General features: G+C 41.7%; 1 protein-coding gene across 1 annotated transcript in view; it reads left to right on the plus strand.

Annotated features, from left to right (window-relative positions):
- The window catches only part of B3GNTL1 (UDP-GlcNAc:betaGal beta-1,3-N-acetylglucosaminyltransferase like 1), a 274,115-nt gene that overhangs the window by 59,465 nt on the left and 192,830 nt on the right, over positions 1-21,820 (plus strand). Inside the window, exon 6 of the mRNA XM_056850830.1 lies at positions 9,736-9,831. Within this exon, the coding sequence (XP_056706808.1) occupies positions 9,736-9,831 (96 nt within the window). The remainder of the gene's footprint in view (positions 1-9,735; positions 9,832-21,820) is intronic.

The following is a 21,820-nucleotide window of genomic DNA, read 5'->3' on the forward strand; positions in this document are numbered from 1 at the left end:
TGCATTCTAGGCATGATAGTTGTAGCCTGTGTTTAGCTTTCTATTCAAACATGATTCCTCATGTACCTTTTACATGTTTGTTCATCGTTAATCGTATATTGTGTCCCCACCCTGTGTGCCAGCATAGGAAATTTTTCTATAAATTGCTTACAGAGGTATAACCTTATATTGTGTACTACTGACCCTAGAAGCGAAAATGACTAAACTGAGGCTATCGTATTTTGGTCACATTATGAGAAGACGAATCACTAGAAAGGACAGTCATGCTAGGAAAAGCTGAGGGCAGCAGGAAAAGAGGAATACCCAACAAGAGATGGATTGACTCAATAAAGGAAGTCACAGCCCTCAATTTGCAAGACCTGAGCAAGGCTGTCAAAGATAAGACATTTTGCAGGATATTGATTCATAGAGTCGCCATGAGTTGGAAGCAATTTGACGGCACTTAACACACAGGGACAGTATATGATACACAAAAATAGCCTAGACATTGGGTTGGATCCTGCAATCTATGGGTGCAGACTGTGGATATTTCCATATTCCCTTCCTTACAGCAGTCCATTTTGACGGGACATTTTTTTCCAGGGTTTAAGAGGCTCCAGAGGGGGGGAGGAAGGGGGCAAGTTACCCTCTCCTCTCTCTTCCTGGTCTTAAAAGGTCTGCTGGGGAAAGAGAAACATAGGAAAGATATGTGACTGTCAGTACCTCCTGCTGACAGATAGTGGGATCCTGCCCAGTGTCTGTTAGTGTAAGTATTCCAATAACTGTTGAATAAGAATTTTGCAAATCATGAGTAGTGAAGGGAATTTCGGGTGCACACTTGGACAGACTGTCATGTTAAGTTGTGACATTGTTTCACACAATGTCATGGTCTTTATATGCCGAATATTGACATAACTACCGGTACCAGGTTAGAGTAGGTAGTGGTTTTTGCCTTCCCCTATACCTTGTTGCTGGACTTACTTGGTTTTGTCATTTGTCATTATGTATTCTGTATGGTATTTTATTTATATGTACCTGCTTTCTACTTATGGCATATGATTGCCAACAACTACAGAGACTGCTTTGTTGATACAGTGTGTTGATAGAAAAGATGGAGATTTACCTTGGATGGTATTTTAGGTCAACTCAGGTTAGTTGCACAGTCACTAAGCATGTTTTATATTGCTTGTACAATGCAGAGCAATGTCCCTACTCTCAAGACGAAAAAGTAGTACAATAATCTGAGGGCATAGTATGTACAGTGGAAGACAGACAAATAGGGATACGTAATGTTGCCTAGGGAGGTTTCTGTCAGTGAATGCCTGAAGACTAAGCTATTCTTGTCAAGAAGAGCTTAGCTGCAGTTTTGATTTTATCACCTTTAGAAACAAATTTTTAAAGAGACGATTTTTCTTGGGTCATTTGAGTTTAGTAAGGATAACATCTTAAATATATCCCAAAGATATATCATTCTAGTATAACTCAAGCTAGAGAAGCATTTTAATGCAGTTGTAAAAAAAAATGTTCCTTTCATCTTCATTTAGGTTAGAAGATGGCTAGGTAGGAACCTTGACTTGGCCAATCCGGACACATGGATTATTATAAAGCACTCTACATGGGTCTGCCCTTGAAGTCAATTTGAAACTCCATTTGGTACAGAATGCCATAGCTTGGTTACTACTGGGAGCTAGAAAGAGAATGCATTTTACACCCATTCTGCAGTCATTCAGTTGAGTACCTATCAGCTATCAGATTCAGTTACATAAGAACGTAAGAAAGGCCATGCTGGATCAGACCAAGGTCCATCAAGTCCAGCAGTCTGTTCACACAGTGGCCAACCAGGTGCCTCTAGGAAGCCCCCAAAGAAGTCGACTTCAGCAACATTGTCCTGCCTGTGCTCCAAAGCACCTAATATAATAGGCATGCTCCTCTGATCCTGGACTAGTATCCATTTTTACTAGTAGTACCATTAAGCCTTGAAGCTTCATATATGCAGGATTGCATCTCCTGCTATGCTGTACCGTGATAGCTTCACTCATCTGAGCAAAACTTTCTGAAAGTGCCACCATGCACCATGGGTAGGTTGGATAGCTTCCCATACATGTGCATTCTCTGTTGTGTCCCCCATGTTCTTGAATGGCTTGCTTTAGGAGATCAGAAAGGCCCCCACACTTCTGTTATTCCACAAGCTATGTAAAACAGAATTGTTTAAGGAGGCATTTTTATAAAGGTAACATGGTCCAAGTTATTTCTAATTGTTGTAGTTCTAGTCCTATTATATTGCTTAGTAGATATGCTATTTGATTGCATTGTTTTACACTGCATAATTTGCATTGAGTCTCAGTGGGACAGGCGGGTGATAAATCTAGATATGGAATTACACATGGAAGTAGATGGAAACCTATTTAAGACATAAGCTGGAGAGAAGGAAATCACACTAATCGTTTAAAAACCAAGGTATACTGATGGGAGTGGTAAAAAACTTCTCTTTTGACACTGTTTGAGAATGGGCTGTATTAATCCAGTCTTCCGTCTTTTTAGAAAACTATATAAATTATATTTTTTATCTCATCCTTCCTCCAAGGAGCTCAGGGTCAGGTGATGTACCAGGGTTTTCTCTTCTGTTATTTTATCCTTATACAACGCTGTAAGGTTGCTTAGACTGAGTGAGAGTTAGCATGGTGTAGAGCCAGCTACACCAGCTGAGTGAGAGCCAGCGTGGTTTAGTGGTTAAGAGAGGTGGACTCTAATCTGGAGAACCGGGTTTGTTTCCCCACTCCTCCACACGAAGCCAGCTGGGTGACCTTGGACTAGTCACGACTCTTAGAGCTCTCTCAGCCCCACCTATCTCACAGGGTGTCTGTTGTGGGAAGGGGAAGGGAAGCCAGTTTGATTCTACCTTAAGTGGTAGAGAAAGTTGGAGTATAAAAACCAATTCTTCTCCTTCTCCAAGTTCAGCCAGTGAGCTTCATGGCAGGCTGGGGAATGAACCTGGGTCAATATTTGAATGTACTAACCACTTTTACACCACTTTCTGTCAGGAATATCCAGAACACATAAAGCTGTAGTGATTTTGCTGTCCAGGATCTTCCAAGTGGGGGTCCCACATGTCGGTTGTTGGAACAGTGAGTCGTTAATGTCTCGATTTGAATGGTGTGCACGTAAAACATAGAAGTGTAAGGTTTTTATTCATTTTTTTGTACTGGTATTATAATTTAGCTTAGTGCAGATTATTGGATCTAGCTATATACATTTGAGCTGTTTGCCGAACTCAATTTGCCGTACATGCACAGGCTTGAAAGGAAGACATAGGTGTTACTTCCTAATTACTCCCCCCACCCTCCAACTTCAAGCATTGCATATCCCTCCCTTTTGGTGAGTTTATGCATTTACATACTTGACACAAATACGAGATTTTTACTGTGTGCAGGACAATAACTGACCGTGCATTTATATTATAGAAAAGCAAGTTTAGGTTAAGCACTTGAATTGGGAGAGGAGGAATGTTGAGAGTCAGAGGTTTGGGGATGGTGACTGGGGATGGTAAATTTGGAGAGAAGAGGTAGCTCAGCGGGTATTATGATGCCATGGACAAGGGGTCCTCAGCATAGTGCCTGTGGGTGCTCTGGTGCCTACTGACACCTTTCCTGGCGACCGCTAAATATGTTTAGAAAGCAGACGGAGCAAGGTGGGGCTTTGACTGAGCAAGGCTTCTGATTGGCTGTGCAGATTTTAAAAAAATGTGGCAGCTGCCACTGCAGCACGAGGATCTTCACTGTGTGACTAAAGGTAGGCTGAAGGACAGTCCTTCAGGGTTACTACTCTGAAGGTGCCTGCCACAGTTGCTGGCGAAACGTCAGGAAAGAAAATTCCACGACCACGGTTACACAGCCCGGATAACCTACAAGAACCAGTGAACTCTGACCGTGAAAGCCTTCGACAATAATCAGGAAAAACAGTCTCCCATAGGAAAGGTATTCTTGCCATTTATTAAAGGAGTCACTGATAGGATGGAGAAACTTTTGAAAAAACATAACCTACAAACAGTGTTTAAACCCACCAAGAAAATTCAACAGATGCTACGATCAGCAAAAGACAAAAGAGACCCCCTCACCTCTGCAGGAGTATATCGTATACCTTGCAGCTGTGGACAAGTTTACATCGGGACAACAAAACGCAGCATAGAAACAAGGATAAACGAACATGAAAGATACTGCAGACTTGGCCAACCTGAGAAATCAGCAGTGGCTGAACATGGACTGACCCAAACAGGACACAGGGTCTTATTCCATGACACTGAAAGACTGGACAATTCTACCAACTATTTTGTCAGATTGCACAGAGAAGCCATTGAAATTCATAAACATCAGCACAACTTTAACAGAAGAGAGTTTAAGAATGAATAAGGCTTGGCTTCGTGTCCTGAAAACCTCCAGACTAACAAAGACTACAGTCCACAATAGCCATGCGGATTAGCTTTGGATTTCACACATTAACAGGATACAATGGTTCCATATTAACATACCACACCCTCATTAGCACATTATTTGATACTTCTTGCAGGACAATGATTCAGCTCAAACCCAACCCCTTTCTGACTATATATTACTCTTCCTACACACTTGACACTGAGAGACACTGTCCTTCAGTGTTACTCCTCTGAAGATGCCTGCCACAGCTGCTGGCGAAACGTCAGGAAAGAAAATACCAAGACCACGGTTACACAGCCCGGATAACCTACAAGAACCAAAACACATAAAACCACCGGACAGCAATAAAACATCAGCAACATCAGTAAAACCTCAATAAACCATCATAATACAATCATAAGCAGGTGGCTTTAAAGTTTCCCAGGTGCCACCTGAATTTCAGCAGGTCAACCCCCCCCCCAAAGATGTCAAAAGTTGGGGGGAGGGATGGGGAGGCCCGTAATGATGGACCCACTCACGGCTTTCCTCAGTTATAGGCCTGGTGGAAAGGCCTGTAGAAATATCAGAAAGAACCTTAATCTAGCATGTCACTTCTTAGTTATATTGGACGTGACGTAATCTATCTATTTCTTTACTTCGGTTATACCTTGCCTTTCACCCCAGTGGGTCCCCAAAGCAACTTACATTGTTCTCCTCTCTATTTTATCTTCACAACGGCCCTGAGAGGTGGAGTAGGCTGAGCATGTGTGACTGGCCCAAGGTCACTCAGCAAGCTTCAGTAGCAGAGTGGGGATTTGAACCTGGGTCTCCCGGAGCCTATTGTCTAACCACTATACCTTACTGGCAAGGATCTAGACAAATGTAAAACCACATTTTAAAAGTCTGCTTGCTTTGCTTTGCCACTGTTCACAGATTGGTCAGAAAGTGAGGGCAGACCAGAGGACTATTCTACTTTAATTGGAAACCTGGCCGTAAGAAATCCTATACTAATACTAATCTGTCACCTCCTGGCAGCTGTTCATTAATTTATATTTGTGCAGCTTTGGCCGGGTCAGTCTTCTTTGTGTATAGAAGCTAAGCTTCCTTATCTTTTTGTTACGGCATACCTTTTAGACAGGCAGGATTCTGTTTGCCCAGCACTTCGCTTCCCTCCCTCCCCCCCCCCCCGCCCCAACCTACTTCTCTGAATTTCCTCATGCACAGTTCTGGTCGTGTGCTTAAGGCTTATTTTGTAAACCCCATGAAATGAAAGAAAGTCTTTCTTGCTTAATATATACAAGCAAATCCCTGTGTAATGCCCTCTTCTTAAATGAAAGTAACCTATCTACAATTAGTTTAGGATGAATCGTGCTTCTAACCAGGTTTAAAGTGTTGCTTCTTGCAGATTCTGCAAAGCTAAAATGTCTGTGTCCTACTGATTATTAGGAAGAGATGTAGACTGATTGTCTTAGGAAAATTAGTGAGTATGTGTGCAAGATAGTTTTAACTGTTATAAATATATAGTAATATATATTGACACACGCCCTCAACTTCAAATGTGGTTAAGCACTATTGCTAGAAAGTTGACTGAATAGTTTCAGCTATTGATGAATAACATGACTGCTTCATTTAAATTTGAATTTGTCAATCAAGTATATTTTTTAAAATGTATTTAAAACATTTGTATGCCGCTTTTCTGCCCAGTTAGGGTTTATAAGGTGGCAAACATTAAAAAAATTGAACATTTAAACAATTAAAATACAGTTAAAATATAAAATTCAATTAAACTACATATACAACACTAGAAGGACAGCCAAAACCCATTATTGGAAGTATGCCAGATGAAACAAAAAAACTTCTGATTCTTTGAATATTCTTCTCCTGCTCAAAATATAAAGCAAAATTTCACACATGTGCCTGCTTTTAGCAGCTCAGGCACCTAGAACTAGTTTTTCTGTCAGTGTTTGCACAGACATTCTTCAGTGTTAACCCCTTATTCTTGATCACTGTGATCTTTGTGCCTAGACTATCTGCTCAAGCATTAAAGATCTCAAACACTCTTGTTCTTTGGTATTTTTTGTGCAGTGGTTCAGTTTTCAAGCTGCTGTCATGGCTGGTTTAATGGTGGTGGTGAGGGAACAATATGATAAGGCATACTAATGGTGACAGGAGAATTAGCCGAAATTGTGACCTGGAGAACAGATGAGATTTTCCATAATGCTTGCTGAGAGTACCCATAAATACTGAGCTCATTCCACATTGAAATGAAAGAATTTGTACCATAAGTAGTTCAGCTAATGTTTTCTGATCATTGAAGATGGCAGTGGGCAAACCACCACACAAAAGACGAGCTCTCCAGTAGAACATGAAAGCTCTTGGAGAACACCTTGGAAGGTGATCACAATTGGCCGGCAGCTTCATATAAAAGACGACTGTCCTTTAGACAGCCAACTCTCAATTTAGGCTACTTTTTTCACCTTTCTTCCTAAACTGGAGCATGTTTTTCTGGGGCTTCCTCGTGATATCTTTGTGCCTTCTGGTTTCCCCCAGCTTCCCTGTGACCTTTGCAGTCTGCTTTTGTAGCATCTTTCTGGAAATATCACATCCAAGCAAGTTTGCACCAGTGTGGATGGGGAGGTGTGGTTTTTTTGTGGGTCCTCTCCACACTGGCAATATTTCCCTTGTTCTAGCCCCTCCAACTGCCATTGCCCCATGCCCCCAGAGCTCTTAACAAACCAGCAATTAACATAGCACTATAGCTCTGTAATGTTACGATAATACTTCAACTATCGATTTTTTCCGTTAAAAGCCCTCTGGTGGCACCAGGGCGAAACGGTGGCTGTGGGGGGGGCGGAGGCAAGGAAAGTGTAGTGGAAACATGCATGTGGGTGCTCTGTTGCTACTATGAATGCCTCTGCATTCACAGCAGCATCAAGAGCCACAAGGAAAACTGTCGAAGTGTGGATGCTCCCTTCATTTAACACATTAAGAGTCATGTGTAGCAATACAGCTACAATGCAAGCTTAAGAGGTTTTCGTACCACTAAATCTGGCAGTCTACAACATGGAATCAGGCATGCACAACTAGTGACCCAGTCATGTATTGTAGCCTGGCAGATGCTTAATAATTCCTCTGTTGTTGTTTTTTGCTATCCTTGGCAGTCAGCAAAGACAAGAGGTTAATTGTCTCTGGCAAACCACAAACATGGCTGGTGGCCAGTGTTTGGCTTGTTGGGTCATAAGTTGTTCAGCAGGCCTGATATAAATGCAGCTACCTTTTCTTTAGCTGAGATGCTTTGTGAATGGGCGAGTCTTTGAAACCTAAAACCAAAGTTCAGAATTCATAAAACGCTAATCTTAATGTTAATGTGTGTAATATTTGCCAACTGCCCCAAAGCTGCAACGTCCGTGACAAAGTGAAAAAAAGAGAGGCTGCAGCAGGTGTGAAATGTTGGTAATGCTGCAATTAGCACAAGATCTCTTCTGTTTTCTTTGGATTCATAATTAGCGGAAAAGTCCGAAGGCACTTGGAAGCCCTTCTGGCCTCACAAATTGGCAGGCTGAGGCTGGTGTATGTGTTTGTATGCTTCTTTCAGCCCTTCTAATGTTATTGGATTGTACTGCTGTCAGAGTGGCTTGGCAGGTTGATAGATAAGAAAGAGAAGGTACATATTAATGCCACATGCATTACTTCTCATTAATGCCACATGCTACTGTGTATGAGTGTGTGTGTGTGTGTGTGTGTGTGTATTAACCAGGTATTTAGGCATGGGTTTATTTATTTGTATGTGATCTTTATAACCTATGCTCCTGAGGTAGCTGACAGCATGATTAAAAAGATATAATACAATGTTTTATAAAGCCCCAAGAATTTAATGTATGAATATGTGAGTGATGACCGCAGTATTCTCAATTTTAATAACAATATTAAAGCTGCTGTACTTGTTTAGGTCACTTTAGGACTGGCACTAAGGGCCAAACTAGACATTATTGCAGCCGCGGCTCCAACCCATGGCCACTGATGCCAGTTTAGAAGACATTGGAAAAGGTAAAGGTCCCCTGTGCAAGCACCGGGTCATTCCTGACCCATGGGGTGACGTCACATCCCGACGTTTCCAAGGCAGACTTCGTTTGTGGGGTAGTTTGCCAGTGCCTTCCCCAGTCATCTTCCCTTTACCCCCAGCAAGCTGGGTACTCATTTCACCGACCTCGGAAGGATGAAAGGCTGAGTCAACCTTAAGCTGGCTACCTGAAACCAACTTCCGTTGGGATCGAACTCAGGTCGTGAGCAGAGCTTTTGACTGCAGTACTGCAGCTTAACACTCTGCGCCACGGGGCTCCTAGAAGACATTGTAGCCATTTAAAAAATGATGAAACGACCCAGTCTTGTGGTGTACTGGTTAAGAGTGGTGGACTCTAATCTGGTGAACTGGGTTGGTTTCCCCACTCCGACACATCAAGCCAGCTGGGTGATCTTGGGTTAGTCACAGTTCTCTCCGAACTCTCTCAGCCCCACCTACCTCACAAGGTATCTGTTGTGGGGAGAGGAAAGGAAGGAGATTCTAAGCTGGCTTGATTCTCCTTAAAAGTCAGAGAAAATTGGCATATAAAAACCAATTCTTCCTCCCCCAACACCTTTTAAAGTGCTGAAATAGTGGCATTTTTTAGATGGCTACATTCTTGTCTAAATTGGCGTTGGTGGCCATGGGTTGGACCTATGGCCACCATAACATCCAGTTTGGCTCTAGGAATATGGAACATATTGGCTCAAGTAGGTCAGCCTTCGGTGTGATAGAAAGCACCTTACCCATATCAGAGAAAAAGTTTTCAGCATTTCAAACAGATTTATTTTCATATTCACATAAGCTCCCATGAAGTTAGCTGTTTTATGCTGATAGTTCTGCCAGATGAATTGCTTTAAGTTTGGCAAAAGTAAATTTGTAACTCAGTGTACATGACAAAAGTTGCCACTATCTTTCTATGGGTTCAGGGCCCGGAGATGTTTGCTTCACAGAAGTAATTTTCCTCTGTCAGGTTTCGAGTTAGGCCAAGCTACAAATGACCAGATGTTCCAATGTGTTTTTTGACTCTGAAAAACAGCCATGGGAATCCCAATTCTGATTGTGGCCAGGACGCTGAGACGTTTTTAAAAAAACTTTTTTTCTCCTGTGCCATTTCCCCCTGGAAAACAGATCCCTTTGCCTGTTGTTTTTCTCTACCAAGGCTAATTATAGTGGTTGTCAGTTGGTAAAGTGGTGTGCAATCATGGATCTCCAGTGTGACCTCTCCATAGGTTGGTTCTAATATATGCTTTATTAACAGTGTCTCCCCTCCCCCCTTACTTTCAGATTGTAGGTTGCCAAGTTAAGAGAGAACCAGCAGGGGCCACTGAGCGATACACTCGTTGGATCAATAGTCTAACAAATGAGCAACTTGTGACTCAGGTATTTGGTAATATTTATTGTTAATTTTAAGGTTGCAGAATGCTCGCTTCCTATCTTTCTATGACCACCGCACTTTAAATAACCTCCTGCTGCATGTGGTAGTTTACAACTGTATAGCACCACAGCCTCTTACACAAAACCTTATGAACAAGAAAAGACCGTTTTAAGTCAGGGTTCTGAGGCATGTATTTGGGGGGTGGGAGGGCTTTATGTTGAATGTGGATGACAGATTTGACCCCTTTCTGTACACATCTTTGAAGTTGGAACTCTCAAACAACATAAAAACCAAATGTTAGGACTTGCAAAGTGCTTGAATGTTCATAATTAGGGGAGGGTATCACTACATTATAGATTGAGTAATATTTTGGTACCCATGATTGATTGCTGTTGATCTTAATTGACCAGGTTGAAGTTATTTGGTTTTGGGACAGAGAAGTTGAAGCTATTTGGTCTTGGTTGCCTTGACTGATGATCTTCCCCTGGAAGAGTGGCGGGGGAGTGTGCCCCTGTTGATTCTCCTGAACCTCTGTGCAGTGTTGATTTTCCTGAACCTCTCTACAGTGTTAAATACCATCATCCATGGTATCCTTCTGGAGAGGCTGGTTGACTTGGTAGTGGGGGGTATTATGTTCTGGTAGTTCCTCTCTTGGTTGACTGACTGATTCCAGAAGGTGGTGCTGAGGCACTGCTGCTTGGCCTTATGGCATTTATGCTGTGGGGTCCCACAGGGTCCCAACTTGTCCCTTATGCTCTTTAACATCTGCATGAAACCTCTGGGGAGATCATCAGGGGATTTGGAGTGAAGTGCCACCAATATGTGGATGATACCCAGCTCTACTTCTCCTTAACAGCTGAGTCATGCGGGTTTATGGAAGTTTTGAACAGGTGACTGGGGATAGTAACAAGATGAATGAGGACCAGTAAACTGAAGCTGAGCCCAGACTAACCTTGAAGTGCTGCTGGTCAATGACAAGCTGCATGAGAACTGAAGACTCAGCCTGTCCTGTATGGGGTTGCATTCCCCTTGAAGGAACAGGCTTGTAGCTTGGGGGATCCTATCGGATTCTGTATGGCTGGTTACATTCAGGTTGGTTAATTATAATGTGCTTTGTGTGGCGTTGTTTTTGAAAATGGTTCCAGCAACGTTCGCTTATTCAAAATGCAGCAGCCAGGCTATTGTCAGGGGTGGGATACAGGGATTGTATCACCCTGGTATTGAAAGATCTGTACTGGCTGCCCATTTGTTTCTGTGCACAGTTCATAGTGCTGGTTCTTACCTTTAAATCCCTAAGTAGCTTAGGGCCAGTATACTTGAAATTCAGCCTCCTCCCAGACTTCCAGCCCTCCAGTTAAGATCATCCTAACAAGCCCTGCTCTCTGTGCTCCTGCCTTCAGAGTTGACATGGGTGGAAACCAGATGCATGGCTTTTTTAGTAGTGGCACCTCACTTATGGAACACCCTTCCCCTTGAGGCTTGGCTGGTGCCTAAATGGCTTTCCTTTAGGTGCCAAGGCAAAACATCATTTCACTCAGGCTTTTAATTAAGGGGTTGATATTTTTACACTATTTTAGTCAGTGGTCGATTTTTATGGTCTATGTTTTTCTGCTGGATTTTTCTGCTGGATTTTAATTAATATCTTCTAATGTTTTGCTTTTATTTTGTAAGCTACATTGGGCAGTTTCTTGGAGAGATGGCATAAATATTGTCTATATAAATAAAAATATATATATTATTTTTATGTTACCATGGGATCTAATTATATAAATATTTTGGGAGCTAAGGGATAAAATAATGAACATTTTAAGACTGGAGATTGAAGTCTAGGTCAACATTATCTTTGTTCTTAAGTGAGATGCAGTCTGTAAGCCTAAAACTGGCAGATTTGGTGTTAACAGGAAAGTGTTTCATTAGGCAGTTTGCCATTATCGAATGAAAAGAGACGTTTTGCAAAAACAAGCACGGTTGCAGAAGGAATCTGTCCCATTTGCAGGAAAATGTGTGTACTAGCAGAGCATGATGAGGGATCTAATGGCCGTTTAGTGGCAGATATTCCCTGTGTGCCTTAAGCAGCACACATTTTTGGCTTAGGTTTTGTGGTATTATGGCAGGAAGACATTTGTTTTTAATTTTATTGGGTTTAAGTTGCTCAGGAGAGGAATGCATCCTTGTTAGGTTTCATATTGTATAAACTCGGTTTCATTTCCTCATGGCTTTGATGCTGCTGGCATCCTTGCAGACTACAGAGTGATAAACCTAATGCAGAAATCCATGAAGTACCTTCAAAACATTTTACCGCTGACCATTTGAAGGAACTATGAATTGAAACATTTGTTATATTTTTATTGGATAACACAGTAAGGAGAGTCTCTGATATACTACAGAAGTTTAAGTCAGACACATACAAACACCACTAAATGCCACTGTGAAATGCTGGAATGAAGTCAAATTTAGTGTTGTATGAGCTTGTTAACGGAGGCTTAGTAGAGGTTCAGGAATGGTGATCAGCGAAATGTCCTATATTACTGCTTTGTTGCATTAGAAGAGGATTTTTTGTGTGAATTTTTTTAAATGATCTGTTGGATAAAATGCCTTTATTCAGTTGGAAGTGAGAGTGAGGAAGGAAGCATCAATTTAAGGGCATTTATCTGATAACATTTAATGGGTTGCTCTAAATGGAATTTGAGATGAGCTTGTACATTGAGAAGAACATAAGAAAAGCCATGCTGGATCTGACCAAGGCCCATCAAGTTCAGCAGTCTGTTCGAACAGTGGCCAACCAGGTGCCTCTAGGAAGCCCACAAACAAGAGGACTGCAGCAGCATTATCCTGCCTGCGTTCCCCAGCACCTAGAAACGAGGCTTACAGCAAAGGATATCTGGAAACTGTAGCTGAAGCACTGCCAAAGCTAACTACTTATACCTCTTAGAAAAAGCTTTGCGCGTAATTGAAGTGCATAGGGCTGGTTTTATTGGTGTTAGAATGGGTGTAGTTAACCCATTTTTCCATAGTATTCTGGATGATTTTGCCTTTGATAGCTGCCCTCTTGGTTTGCCACAGGAATGGGAAGTTGATTCTGGATATTGAACCACATGCTCACCTTATTTGTTGAGGAAGGTAGGCTAAATCATCACCATCATCATTATCTTTTAGTTATATCCCTCCCTCCCCCGGCTAAGCCGGGCTCAGGGAGGCTCACATTGCAAATTAAATACAATACATAAAACACAATGCAATAAAATATATAATATAATAAAACAGAATCAGTTTTACAACACTGAAATCTGTTCAGTTTGTTTTGGTCTGTTGAAGCAGTAGTATTTTCAGCAGTGGCTGGTTTGCAGTTATATCCTTCATGACCATTTTCCAGACAGAACACTGACTATTGTCATTTTACATTTAGGGCATTGAATCATAATGGGACTGATTTGCTGAAAGCCAGTAAGTTAGTTCATGGCCGAAAGGGGATTTGACCTTGGGTCTTCCTAGTCCAAGGTCTTCAGTTTCTATTTTTCTTTTAAAGTGCTAAAAATAAAACTGAAGATTTACTGTTGACTGTTCGGTGAGGAATATATAGGCGCAACAGGAAGACCTATTGTAAATCAACTAAAAAAATGCTGTTCTAAATTTGAAAAGTAAACCATCTATCAGCTGCAGAGGAACCACTTTCACATTTCTGGGTTTTACTCTGGATTTTGGGGAGAGGCTGTGGCTCAGTGGTAGAGCATCTGCTTGGCACGCAGAAGGTCCCAGGCTCAATCCCTGGCATCTCCAGTTAAAGGGACCAGGCAAGTAAGTGATGTGAAAGACCTCTGCTTAAGACCCTGGAGACCCGCTGCTTGTCTGAGTAGACAGTACTGACTTTGATGGACCAAGGGTCTGATTCAGTATAAGGCAGTTTCATGGGTACTCTGAAGCAAAAGCATTAATGATTCTTAAACACATGACTAGAAACCTAAGCGGTAAAAATAATAATGTATTTGGCCTTCAGAACTAGTTTTCTAGTGAGTGCCTTAAATACTGCATAGTGAACACCCTCTGTCCTAGGACAGAATTTGACTTTTGTAAAGTATGACTTATGGTAGTTGCAACTTTGCTCATTCAACTTCAGTTCCCCTAAAAACACAGCTTGTGCACGAAGTAGCGTGATCACAAGCCAAGGAAGGTGGGGCCGGCACGGGTTCTGTGGTTAGCAGGATGTTAGCCAGGCCCTAGCCCAAGCGGAAATGTGAGTGGTTGTAAGGCATCGGGTACACGGAGGAGGAAGTGGCCTGCATCAGGCTGCTGAGGAGCTGCTCGGCCTCTGCCCTCCTTGGATGAACCGGCTTCTCTGATGTGGTTGAACGCAACCTTTTATATCAGATCTTGCAAAGAAGCATTTTGCATGCACTCTTTTAAATATCTTCTTGCAGCGAAATGGTTAAGTCCCATAGTGTGAAATGAAAGGTCGTGTATGAGTTGCTGCCTCTGTAAAAAGGGCTAATTACTGATACAGAAACTGCAAAATGTTGTTGTGGGGTTTTATTCTTTCAGGGGATTTTTTTCTTCAATTTTCCATGCTAGATCATTTTTAAAGTACTTCAGAATTATAATCTGCACCTGTTTTCGGAAGGAAAATGTGCTTGTAAAGATACTTTCACAAACTGCAGACCATTTAGGTACAATTTTTGCAGTGATTATAGCAGAGTGTATTTCATTTTCAGAATTTCGTTATTTCCTATAATATATTCAATTCCTCTGAGTTTTAAATGTTAAAATGCCAAACTAGGAAAGGCTGTCTTCATGGCTGTATTTAAAGAGAAAGGCTTCTTTGGTACTCAAGAGGGACGTGTGTTCATTGAATCAGATCTTTGTGTTGAAAGTTCTGTTGCCCAGTGAGGGACTATGTGGTGGGGTAAAAATATTTTTAAAAGTTAAATAAGCTGTGATTTTATTTGAAATATTATATACTTTTTCCTGCTTTTCTGATACTATCTGAACTGCAAAATACATACACATGAATACACTCCACAAGTAAAAAAAAGTATAGAGAGCACAGAACTGAAGATCTGTGACATTTACAGAGCAATCCTGAAGTGGGGGCTGAATGGCTTTAGGAGCCGGCATGACCCCTGCGCTGGCATTAGTGCCACTTACAATAGCTAAATGGACATTAACATCGCACAGGGCCACCTATGCCGTTGCCAGGGAACCATGCGGCAGCACCATGCATGGGCGCCGGCACACCTGCAGTGTTGCTGGCGCCAAAGGGGGTGTCCCCGGGGGCGGGGCTGACTTTAGTCAGCTCCCTAAGCCCTTTTGCTGGTATGAACTTGTGTCTGCAAAATTTGTGGCGTAGCCCTGTGAAACTGCATAGAGCAGTTTCATGGGGTTTGGGGAAAGTTACATTTTTGGCTTGCTGCGCCGGGCCCGCTGCAACTACCCCTCCCTTTGACCACACCCAGAGTAGGTAATTGGGTTCATCCTTCTGTCTTTGCCACAACCTGTCCCCACTGTATTATGACATTTTAGATTAGACCAGGTATTTCATGGAAAAGCATCTTAGAGAGAAGATCACTAAATGAGAGAAGTATTCCAGTGCAGTCCTTCACAGTTGTTTTCTTTCTCTTATTTTTCTTTCCTTTTGTTTTTCATTTTAGCCAGGGTCAGCCTTTTGAAGTTCAGACTAGCAGCTGGAAATTTAGAACTGAAAATGTTTGCTGGGTTTGGTGTGAATTTTTACTGTACGGGAAGTCTCTGCAGACCAAAGAAGTGTGAAAAATGTAGCCCAACCTGGCATACTGCTTCCTCTTGATTTTAGTCTGGTATCCCTGTTCTCTTTAATGAACAAAGATAAAATAATGTAATGTAATGGTCATGTCATAGAATGATTTGGCCAGTTTTCCGTGCTGCTATACCTTTTGAAGCTGAGATAATCACCCAAATAATAGTAATTAAATTTGAAAGCTTCCTTGAACCTTTTTTGCTATAATTTAATTCATTCAAGTCAGAGAGGAAAGATGGGGCACTTTGCAGCACGGAGGGGCATTTGCCTTGATCGATATTTGTGTGTGTACATAAATAATGTGTGTGTGTATGTCTAGATCTGTATGTTAAACAGATCTTTACTTTTGAGCCAGTGTGGTGTAGTGGTTAAGAGTGGTGGACTCTAATCTGGAGAAGCAGGTTTATAATAATATTTATATATTATTACGGTCAAAGACCAGCACAAATATAAAATACAATCAATCTTCCACAATAAAAGCATGTGAACCAGGTTTGATTCCCCACTCCTCCACATGAGCGGCTGACTCTAATTTGGTGAACCGGGTCTGTTTCCCCACTCCTCCACATGCAGCCTGCTGGGTGACCTTGGGCTAGTCACAGTTCTCTCAGAACTCTCTCAGCCCCACCTACCTCACAAGGTCTCTGTTGTGGGGAGGGGAAGGGAAGGCGATTGTAAGCTGCTTTGAGAACCCTTAAAGGTAGAGAAGTGCAGGATATAAAAACCAAGTCTTCTTCCCTCTGCTTTAGCCTCCTATGCCTTCTGTTTTTTTCTTAAATTCTCTTTAAGCTAACTTGCCAGTCACTGTATAGCCTGAGAGACATTATATGTTTTATTCTATATGTTAAAGCAACAAAACACTGCTCAGTTAACTTTTTCTTCTAAAGTATTATGTGCTGGGCTTGGAATGGCTTGCTTGGTCTTCTGCTCTCATACAGCTCATGTTATTCTTTGTGATTCTTAGTCCACGGTGTTGAAGTTGTCCAGATGTTGGTCCTGTGACTGGAGCTGTGGCACAAAAATGCAAATGAAGATTGCAACATTTCATTCACCTTTTGTCTTTCTAGAATTTGTTCCTTTGCAGCACTCTGTGTCATTGTCTCACCACAGGACAGCCACAGATTAACCGCAAATGCAACTTTTTCGGTACAGGAAGCCAAGACCTGTATCAGAGGTCTTATCAGAGGGGAATGTGTGTTCCTTCATATCATCATGATAGGTCTAAAGGAGGTCTGAACGTGATTCTCTTCTTTGGAGTATTAAATTGTTATTCCATGGACCAATTCTGACATAATGCTTTGCGTCTACGGGTCTGATTTGATAAGAATTCCTATTACTGTATGTATGTGTGAATTCCTGTACATATATGTGAAGTCCTGGTGCTTATGAAGTGAGATCTTTAAGAAACTGTCCCATGAAACTGCCTACCTGTTTCTCCTCCTTTTCTTCTCTTATACTTGAGTTTCTACCTCACTCTCTTTTTCAGGGTTAGTCAAGATATATTATGGTTAGCACTCACTATCATGTGTGTCTTAAGTGCCGTCAAGTCGCTTCCGACTCATGGCGACCCTATGAATGGAAGTCCTCCAAAATGTCCTATCTTTGACAGCCTTGCTCAGATCTTGCAAATTGAGGGCTGTGACTTCCTTTATTGAGTCAGTCCATCTCTTGTTAGGTCTTCCTCTTTTCCTGCTGCCCTCAACTTTTCCTAGCATGACTGTCTTTTCCAGTGACTCTTGTTGTCTCATGATGTGACCAAAATACAATAGCTTCAGTTTAGTCATTTTAGCTTTTAGGGTCAGTTCTAGGGTCAGTTCTTGATTTGATCTATAACCCACTGATTTGTTTTTTTGGCAGTCCACGGTATCCGTAACACTCTCCTCCAACGCCACATTTCAAAGGAATCTGTTTTCTTCCTATCAGCTTTCTTCACTGTCCAGCTTTCACACCCATACATCACTATCATGGCTAACTTTAAAACAGTACTTGATAGCCCCAGACAGGAGTTTGAAACCAGCTATAGTTAGTCTTAGCCTCAGTACAAATGTAGTGCTATACATGGTTATTTCTGAAAAGGGAATGGGAATGCAGCCTGGGGCGGGGGGGGGGGGGAGAGAGCACATTACCGTAGTCCGGCCATGAGGTTACAGAAGCATAGGTTGGCTGAGTTTAAGAAATGAGAGAAGTGGTGAAACCAGGTGCAAGTGATAGAAGGTGCTTCTGGCTACAGCACCAACCTATTTTTCAAACAGTGAGGCTGGATCTATGACCCCCACCCCACCCCACATGCTTTTAACCTACTGTACAAAAGTCAACTTCTTCCAGGACAAGTGACTTCAGTCTCTAACACCAGACATCCTAACCAGCGTTACCTTTCCTTGGGGGGAAATAAAATTCAGAAATACAGCAGCAGGCAACGTTTAATCGTTATCTACAATTCGTTGAAGCCACTATGATACTATAAATCTTCTTTTTTTAAACAACAGTTATTAATTTTGACAACAATTAAGATCATTGGTTTTGTTAAAGAGGGTTTGGCCTGGATACTGACCCAACAATGTAACCTCCCGAGTCAACTATTTCCCTTCTTTTTTCTGTACCCATAAAACCAAATAAGATACTATAAATCTTCTGTAATAATACTCCAGATATTTGTAAATGGGTTTTATCTGGCACAGTGAGTTCCCTCAGAAAACTAAGGGGATGGGAGACTAGTTTTGAAGGACCTGCAGTCTTTCACATAGCAGATAGTTTCCAAAAGCTAGATTTGAATCTAGTAGCACCTTGGAGACCGACAAAATTTTCAAGGTATAAGCTTTCAAGAGTCAAAGCTTCCTTCATCTGATACCTAAATGCAGCATCCTCCTAGGGACAATATTAAAAAAGTACTCCCAATTCACAGCTAACGGCTAGTGTGTCAACAGCAGCCAGCAGATCAATGCTCGGCTATGACCTGTATTTGCATGCTTGAAAATTCCAAGCCAAAACAAAAACAAAAACCCAAGCCGTATTTCAAATTTTAAAACTCTTCATGGGAATTTCACGAGTTTCGAAGTTGTGCTTGGTAGGCCCGGTTGCACTCATTCGGCGACTTGGCTTCAAACACTAGCAGCAAAACTGCCATTTCTATTCACTTCTCAACTCTGAGGTACTGAAGAAAAAATTGTCTAACCACAGAACAAAACAGGGCCCTTACTGAAGTCTGCCTTAAGTTACATGTGCATAACGCAAAAAAAAAGTTTGGTTTGGAGTGGGTAGGGGAGAGTTTTTTTTGGTCATAAAATTATTCATAGATCTGCCCAACAGATGTTGGCAATTGCAAAAGGGAACAGAGGCCATTCTGTGGTCAGCCAGCATGCTTCATTTCACGTGGGCAGATTAAGGCTCAAGACAGCAACTATTTCCTCTTAGCACGCTGGGTGACACTGTGAGCATCCTGTGTGGGCAATAGCCCAGTTAACTCATACAAAGCCACTGTTGTAATTGCCTGTTTTTATTAATAGATAGGAAGGGCGTGGTGTTAAAATTTCATTGTCCACGGTTTAATACAATAGTGACTCTTCAGCATAAATCGTTTCTGCGTTTGAGAGTTGATTATTCTACCTTCTCAGTTATGAACAATCTTTTTTGTACATTAGTATACTAGTTGGCTCTGTGGGGATAGTTATTCCTTGTTTTAATGGAAGCAGAGTTTGGAATAGACTAAACAGCTCCGTCCTATGGGTGTTTACTCAGAAGCATGTCGTACTGAGTTCAGTGGGCTGTAGGTATAAATAGAATTAAACTGTAAAAATGACTTTACATAGTAGCTAGTACAATGACAGTGGGAGTAATTGTGAGTCGAAGAAATCCTTTGATGCTTACCTGAAGAACTGGAAAACACTGCATAGCCTTTGCTCTGCATTCTGTTCCCTATTTCTTCAGCTGCAAAGACTACACTTTGTTTTAAAAAATTGTCTTTTTAATATATCCATAATAATTGTGGCCTCATTTGTGTAGCCCACATTTGCATCTGTAATAGAGACTTTGTAAAGGACCTGTACAGAAGATGACTCGGAGCCCGGCTTTGGTCGGGGATTGAGGGCAGGCTAGAAATCAAATCGAATAAAAAAATCAATAAAATGAAATATTCATATGTATAGAAATAGCAGGTATGCTGCTTCCTGGGCTTCACCTCTTAAGCAGTAGTTGGAGGCTTTTGCTTGTCTGAATTCTTCTCATAAAGCGATGGGTTGCAGAGAAATCTAGCATAAAAGTCTTCCAAGTATGCCAGCACTCTGTGTGCAGATAGTTCCTTTTTTCTTTTTTTAAGAATGCATTTAAGTTTGCATTTCCATATATCTGCTAAAGTGGGACAATTCAGGTAGGGCTGTACCATATGTTGTAATCCACAGAATCTCTTAAGTAGAGCAACCCTGAACCAGATGTTTCCTGGGTATATATTTCTAGTCAGTGTTCAAAAGAGTCAGTCCTTGAACATTCAGTGCCTTTTATTGAATGACTTCAGGCTTGAATGAATTCTGATTTTAATGGCATTGACCGGTTTTGTTGTCTTGTTCCTCTGTTAAAAAACACACACACACTGTATAGTGAAAGATAGAAGGTGAATGCGGTGGAAATGATTCCAAGGAATTAAAAGCATTTTTAGCTTAGGCTAGTGATTCTCTAAATTTTTGAAGTGGGATCCACTTCTGAATGTAGTGTACTTTTCAGTACTCACTTCTAAATTTACTGTAGTTTTCAGAACCCACTTGTAAAGTAACATCACATTGCTGGGTGGGGGGGAATATAAATGCAGGAATCTCATATCAGCTAATGCTGAACAAAGTTATAACTTACTTTTCATGTTTATTGTATAAATATATTACATTGCTGAGCAACAGAGGGTATTTCTTGGCCATTTTGAACATTATGCAGAGGAAATCCAAACTTGCCACTGAGCCTCCTTTCTGAGTTCTTCCTGTGACAGAGCTGTGACCTTTGGGTCTTGACCCACATTTCGAGAACCACTGCTTTATTTATTTATTATTTATTTATTGAAATTTCTAGCCCCCTTCCCCAGCCAAGACCAGGCTCAGGGCATGTAACAACAATAAAATCAACGTATCTTACATATATGTGTGTGAATAAAACATTTCAAACAATAAAACATACCACACCACAATCCTCCACGACTATTAAAACCATAGATAGTGCACAAATTAATACAGTATCTGCTGAGTCGTAGCAAGCAGGTAGGACCCCCCTCTAGTCCATAAAATACACAAGAAGGAGAAAGGTGGGGAGGCCAGCACAGATGACAATCTGCAGCTGCCTTCAGTTGTAGGCCTGGTAAAATAGCTCTGTCTTACAGGCCCTGTAGAACTCTTTAAGGTCCCGCAGGGCTCTGATGTTGCTAGGAAGAGCATTCCACCATGCCGGAGCCAGGGCCAGAAAAACCCTGGCTTTTGTCGAGGACAGCTGCACACTCCTAGGGTCAGGGACCACCAACATGTTATTATCAGTAGAGCGTAACGTCCTTCGGGGGCGGGGTGTGTACCAGGAGAGGAGGCCCTGAAGCGTACTGTTGGATCTAGCCAGCTTTTCTGCTGGTGAAAAGGGAAGAGGAATTTCCCTTTGGCCATCTAAAAGGCTATGCTGGGGACCATGGGATCAGTGTGGGGAAAAAACATGTATGACCAGGGCTGTAATATAAGAGGGCCACTTGGTGAGATAGAGTGGAAAACCTGGCTGGATCCAACCTGCATGATAGAAGGACTGGTTGAAGTTGTGTGTAAGTTTTTTCCCAGTGTTTTGATGTTGCTGGGTGCAATGGGTATCAATCTTTCATCTGGGTGAAGAAGATCACATGATTTGAACAGTGGTGTGGCAAACTGCCATATTGTTATATTTATGCTCATTGTGTAATTCCCAGTGTAAACATAGTTTCAGTGTTGGTCTGCAGCGGTAGAGCAAGATTTGAGTCCAGTAGCTGGCTGGATCCAACTGTATGCATAAGGCATAGTGTAAACACAGAAGTGTGTGCCAAGTCACAAACATCCAACAGCTCAAATGAAACATTTGAGTATTTACTATATTTTATAAACACAAATGTGCTCGTAATGTTCACCAAGAAAATACAAATGAGCTTTAGTTACTTGGTCCCTGTGTGTCAGACTGACGGTTTGGCTTATGTCATCTGGAAGCCTTGCTGTTGATGTTCTGCCTTGAGTCTTCTGGGTTCTTCG

Source organism: Euleptes europaea, chromosome 1 (assembly GCF_029931775.1).
Source record: "Euleptes europaea isolate rEulEur1 chromosome 1, rEulEur1.hap1, whole genome shotgun sequence".
NCBI lineage: Eukaryota > Metazoa > Chordata > Lepidosauria > Squamata > Sphaerodactylidae > Euleptes > Euleptes europaea.